This window comes from Microtus oregoni, unplaced genomic scaffold, assembly GCF_018167655.1.
Source record: "Microtus oregoni isolate MIOR12 unplaced genomic scaffold, Mior012 000023F_ref0000262, whole genome shotgun sequence".
Lineage (NCBI taxonomy): Eukaryota > Metazoa > Chordata > Mammalia > Rodentia > Cricetidae > Microtus > Microtus oregoni.
Window position 1 is genome coordinate 28,591,775 of NW_024543082.1, and position 5,843 is coordinate 28,597,617.

Below are 5,843 nucleotides of genomic sequence, written 5' to 3' on the forward strand. Positions count from 1 at the left end.
TGCCTGATTAGCAAATATTCATTAATTAGAAAGTGATTCAGATGTGTCTATCTAATAAAAGAAATCTATCCACACTACAATCTCTTTACTATGACCTCAATATCTTGTCTTTTCCTCCACATTTCTTTCCTTATACTTTCCGAGCAGTAGGTTACCCATAACTCTGCTCCCAACTGCTCTAATTGTACCAAGTCATTGCTTATTTTATGATTTTAGTAGAGTCATAGATGTAATTATATTCTGCTCAGATGTTGAGAAGATGGTCCTTCATGGAGTTCTTTTTCATTTATTATTATTACTCTTTTTAAAATAATTTTTTCTTATATAAGGCATTCTGATTATGATTTCCCTTTTTCTGTTCAGTTCCTCTCCACACTCCTCCCGTTTGGATCCCCCTGACTGTCTCTTATTTAACAAGAAGAGGCTTCTAGGAGGTAACTACAAAGCATAACAAGATAAAATAATAAAATAAAACAAAATCTATCACATCAAAATTGAATAAGACAAACCAACAGAATATAAACAATCCAAGAGACGGAAGGGCACTAGAATAGAGACCTACTCATTCTCACAGTAAAAAATACTATTAAAATATTAAACTATAAACCATAATATATATTAACATTTATAATATATGAATATATATATATATATATCCACAATACACATATTATGGATATAAATAAATATGCAGAGGACCTGGTGCAGATTAGTGCATACCTTTTACAATTGTGTTCAGTTTCTGTGAGTTCATATGAACTTTGCTCATGTTGATTTAGAAAGCTCTATTTCTTGGTGCCCTCCAACCCCTCCGGCTCTTACACTCTTTCTGCCCCCTATTCCACAGGATTCCCTGATCTATAAGGGGAAAGATTTGATGAAAACATCCCATTTAGAGCTGAGTGTTCCAGGCAGTTCTCATTTTTTTGATGGCCACTGATCCAGCCATTAAGTGCTTTACCATTCCTTCTCTACCACTCTTTGACTTCTATTATGTGACTGCATCTTACTTATCATATATACTGTATGCTTTTGAACCTGTGAAATCATCACACCATCAGGGCACAAGCTTTTTAATGAAAGTATTAACTAGGCAATACTTCAACAAAGGAATATTTTTAGAGTATATATTCCTAATGCATTCTTATGTGTTGACTCTATTGTTACCATAGTGTTTAATCACCTATAAAATATCCTTCTGGGCCAAAAAGGCCAAAATTTATTTGAGAATCTCAGGACAGTAGTTGTGTCTTGGTTACGGTTCTTCAGTCCAAATTTTTTCTTAAATATGCCTTACAGATATTTATTTAAAAGTGTATTGGTAAGCATCATTCCACTCCTCATTACTCCTGTTATAAGCCTATTCCTAAGGAATAAAGTACAAATTTGTTTACAAGGCATTTAATATTGTTTAATCCAATACATTCAATTAGATTTTATTATCATCATGCATCACATCCAAGACACAAAATTTCTAGTGTCAGTGTGTTTCCCAGTTCATGTATCACAATGTTAGATCTCCCAGTAGCATTCACTCTTAATCTCTCACTGGGTATTCATTACCATGTGGAATCAATTGAAAAATTATTATTAATTTCTAGAGTATTCTTTTAGTTATAATATTATTCAGAGCATGAGAAATTCATTATTTCATCAGGAGAAACTCCTTCAAGATTCTGATAAAAACCAGTGAACACTATCTGACATTCATTAAATCTAATTTCAGGAGACATCAATGACGACATGGAAAAGGAGAACAAAACGTTATGGACAGAGTTTGTTCTCACAGGTCTTACATGTCAACCACAGTGGAAAATCCTTCTGTTCCTAGTGTTCTTGGTAATATACCTCATGACCATTATGGGGAATCTTGGTCTTATCACTCTTATCTGGAATGACCCTCGACTTCACATCCCCATGTACTTATTCCTTAGTAACTTAGCCTTTGTGGATACTTGGTTATCATCCACAGTGACACCAAAGATGCTATTCAACCTTTTAGACAAGGGGAAGGTAATTTCTCTTTCTGAATGCATGGTGCAGTTCTTTTCCTTTGCAGTCAGTGTGACCACAGAATGTTTTCTCTTGGCAGCAATGGCTTATGATCGCTATGCTGCTATATGCAATCCTTTGCTTTATCCAGTAATTATGACCAATAGACTATGCATTCGCTTGTTAGTTTTATCATTTGTAGGTGGTTTTATTCATGCTGTAATTCATGAAAGTTTTTTATTCAGATTAACCTTCTGTAATTCTAACATACTATATCACTTTTACTGCGATGTTATACCACTGTTGAAAATTTCCTGTACTGATCCTTCTTTGAATTATCTTATAATTTTCATTTTCTCTGGTTCAATACAAGTGTTTTCCATTATGACAATTCTTATCTCCTACACATTTGTTCTCTTTACAATTCTAAAAAAGAAGTCTGACAAAGGTGTAAGAAAAGCCTTATCCACCTGTGGAGCCCACCTCTTATCTGTGTCTTTGTACTATGGACCTCTTCTCTTCATGTATGTGCACCCGGCATCTTCAGAAGCAGATGATCAAGACATGATCCTCTCTCTGTTTTACACAGTTATAATTCCTGTATTAAATCCAATTATCTACAGCCTCAGAAATAAGCAAGTCATAGATTCTTTGAAAAAAATGCTGAAAATAAAAGTTTAGATCTCATTCATATCTGTTAATTTTGTTAAAATTGACAATATTGTGGAAATGGAACTATAAATGTTGGAAGAGATTATTGAATTTACATATGTTATTGTCTTCTTAACACATTGGTAAGCATCTGCATGCATTTATTATATATGAAAAATTTTGATGAAATGCTCTTTTATCAGAATAAAGTAGAAAGCAAGAAAAAATATAATTTCATTTTATTACCAAATTTACATCTACAAATATTACCATCTGTTTATTTCTCTCAAAAGCACTTGGGCGTGATAGAGAGAACATTATGTTATTACGTCCAAAAGTCATGTCACATTACTCTGTATTGTTGGCAGTTTTGTGGTGAATTAGTTGAAGAAAACTTCTGAAATACTGACAGCTATCAAATATTTTTAGATTTATGTGAAATATTGAATTTCAGTTGCTGAAGAAATCTAATTCAAATGTTTTATAGATGAATAGAAAAATATTTATACATAGTCAAAAGCACAGTCTAAGCCATGAAGGTAGAGCTACCAATCTGAAGGATGTCTTAGCTTGTTGTACTTCTTGAATTAAGAGAAGAAGTGAGTTATTTCTCTTAGAACAATTCATAGGTTGACTTATTATGAATTAAAGTATTTGAAGAACTAAATAATATATAACCAAGAAAGAAAGAAAAGTGGCGTAAGGAGAAAGAAATATTTTCATTCTTCCTCCAAAGCTAAAACCAAAAGCCAAACCCTTAGCTCAGAAAGAACACACACACACACACACACACACACACACACACACACTCGCATGCATGTATGCACACACACATATGTATACCTATATTGGTTTTTCAAGACAAGCTTTCCATGTAGCTTTGGAGTCTGTCCTGCAACTAGCGCTTATAAACTCAGGCTGGCCTCAAAATCACAGAGATCTACCTGACTGCCTCCTGAGTGCTGAGATTAAAGGGTGCACTACCACTGCCCAATGAACACACTATATTTTTAAGTAGGATCAAAATGTATTGATATGACTTATACACACAGAAGACATTTAAAAAATTACTTAAATTCAAGTAATGATGAGAGGATCTGATTCCATAACACCTGAGAGATGGCTGAGAATAAGGGTCCAGGTATAGACTTTATCTATAGTTTTTAAAAATAAGAAATTACCTACAGATCTAATCTTACTATCAGTCTCTTAAAAATATTATTAAGTCTTTTTTCATACTGACTGATATTCTTATCCTGAAGAACACTTACCTCCTGCAAGTTTAAAAGTTTAATCACTGATTTCTTTTTCTTTTCTTTTTTTGTTTAAATAACATTTTACCATTTATTTTGCATACCAACTGAGTTATCCTCCCTCCTCTCTTCTCATTCCCTTCCCTTTCCCTTCTATCCCCCCTTTTACCCTGTATCCACGCATCCACTCCTCCTCCATCTCCATTCAGTGAGGGGTAGGCCTCCTTACCATGGGCTTTCACATAGCATTGCATATCAAGTTGAGGCAGGACCAAGCTCCCCTCCCCCCCAGGTCAAGCAGGGTCCAGGTAATCCAGCATGGGGAACAGGTTACAAAATCCAACTAACCACCAGGGAGAGGTCCTATTCTCACTGTTAGAGGCAGTAGTAAAAGATCAAACTATATGATTTTCATATACATGCAGAGGGCCTAGGTCGGTACCATGCAGACTCCCTGACTGTTGGTTGAGCATCCATGAGCTCCTGATAGCTCAGGTCATCTGTCTCTGTGGGGTCCCCCCCCCATCATCCCTCTGACAGGAACAATCCCTACTCCCTTTCTTCTACAAATCTCTCAGAACTCAGAGCAGTGTGTGTCTGTGGATCTCTGCCTAAGTTTCCATCAGTTACTGGATAGAGTATCTCTGATTGAAATTAGGGTTATCACCAATATGCTTACAGTAGATGGTCAGTTCAGGTTCCCCCTACACTTTTGCTAGGAGTCTTATTTGCGGATTATCCTTGTGGGTTCCTGAGAGTTTTCCTGTCACCAGGTTTTTCCATAACCCCAAAGTGCCTCCTCTAAAAACTTACCTGTCTTGTTACTTTCCCCCTCCATCCTACCTTCAATTCGCCTCCCACACCCACCCAGGTCAACCTGGTCCCTCTAGTTTCCATTCCTCCAACCCCATTCCCCACCCCCAGTTTCCCCAGAAGATCTTTTCTACTACCCCATTCTCAGTGAAATCTATGCATCTCTGCATCTCTTTGTGGGCCCTCCTTGTTATCTATCCTCCCTGGGGCTGTGGATTGTAGGTTGGTTATCCTATCCTTTACTTCTAATATTTACTTATGAGTGAGTACACCATGTTTGTCTTTCTGTGTCTGGGTTATCTCATTCAGAATAATTTTTTTCAGTTCCATCCATTTGCCTGCAAATTTCATCATTTTCTTTACAGGTGACTCCATTGTGTAAATTTACCGCATTTTCCTTATTCATTCTTGGAATCTGAATTTGATCTTCAGAATCCATGTAAAAACCATGGCTTTGTGGCTAAAGTCTGTAACTGAGGACTGGGGTGCTGGTGGTGGTGGTTGGAGACTGGAGGATCACTGAAGCTTATTAGCCAGGCAACTCAATGGAGATAATAAGCCTCAGGCAAAGTGATAGACTTTGTCTCAAGAAATAATATTGGAGACCTATCACCTAAGATATATGACTTAGTTCTTTTTTTTGTTATGATAAAAAATGATTTGTCAAAAGCAAGTTAAAGAAAAAGGTTTCTTTGGCTCTCAGTTTCAAATCTCATTCTATCACAGCAGGGAAGCCACAATAGGAGGAATTTGAGGGAGCTGATCACATTATATTCTATAATCAGAAGTGATAAAGTCTAATGCTCAGTTCACTTTCTCCATTCTATGCAGTTAGGGATCCTCACTCACAGAATATTCCCACGTGTAGGATCAGATCTTCTTACCACAATGCAGTTAAGATAACCTCCACAGTCATGTTTTGAGACCCATTGCCCATTCTAGAACATGTCAATTTTATAATTAGGACTCACTATCACAATACCCAGTGTTGACTTCTAGCTCCCATATTCTTATAGGCACAGAAATAAATGTGTGTGCTTTCTCTTTCTCTCTCTCTCTCTCTCTCTCTCTCTCTCTCTCTCTCTCTCTCTCTCTCACACACACACACACACACACATACACTAAAAGTTTTAT

The 5,843-nt window shown here is 36.3% G+C and overlaps 1 protein-coding gene across 1 annotated transcript; it reads left to right on the plus strand.

Moving 5' to 3' along the window:
- Window positions 1-1,740: 1,740 nt before the first annotated feature.
- On the plus strand, window positions 1,741-2,673 carry LOC121461870 (olfactory receptor 183). Its single transcript, XM_041673203.1, has one exon. The coding sequence runs from the start codon at window positions 1,744-1,746 to the stop codon at window positions 2,671-2,673; it is 930 nt and encodes a 309-aa protein (XP_041529137.1). The 5' UTR covers window positions 1,741-1,743.
- The last annotated feature ends 3,170 nt before the right edge of the window (window positions 2,674-5,843 follow it).

Coding starts and splice junctions, on each gene's coding strand:
- LOC121461870 (XM_041673203.1), top strand. CDS start 1,744: ATGGAAAAGGAGAACAAAACGTTATGGACAGAGTTTGTTCTCACAGGT.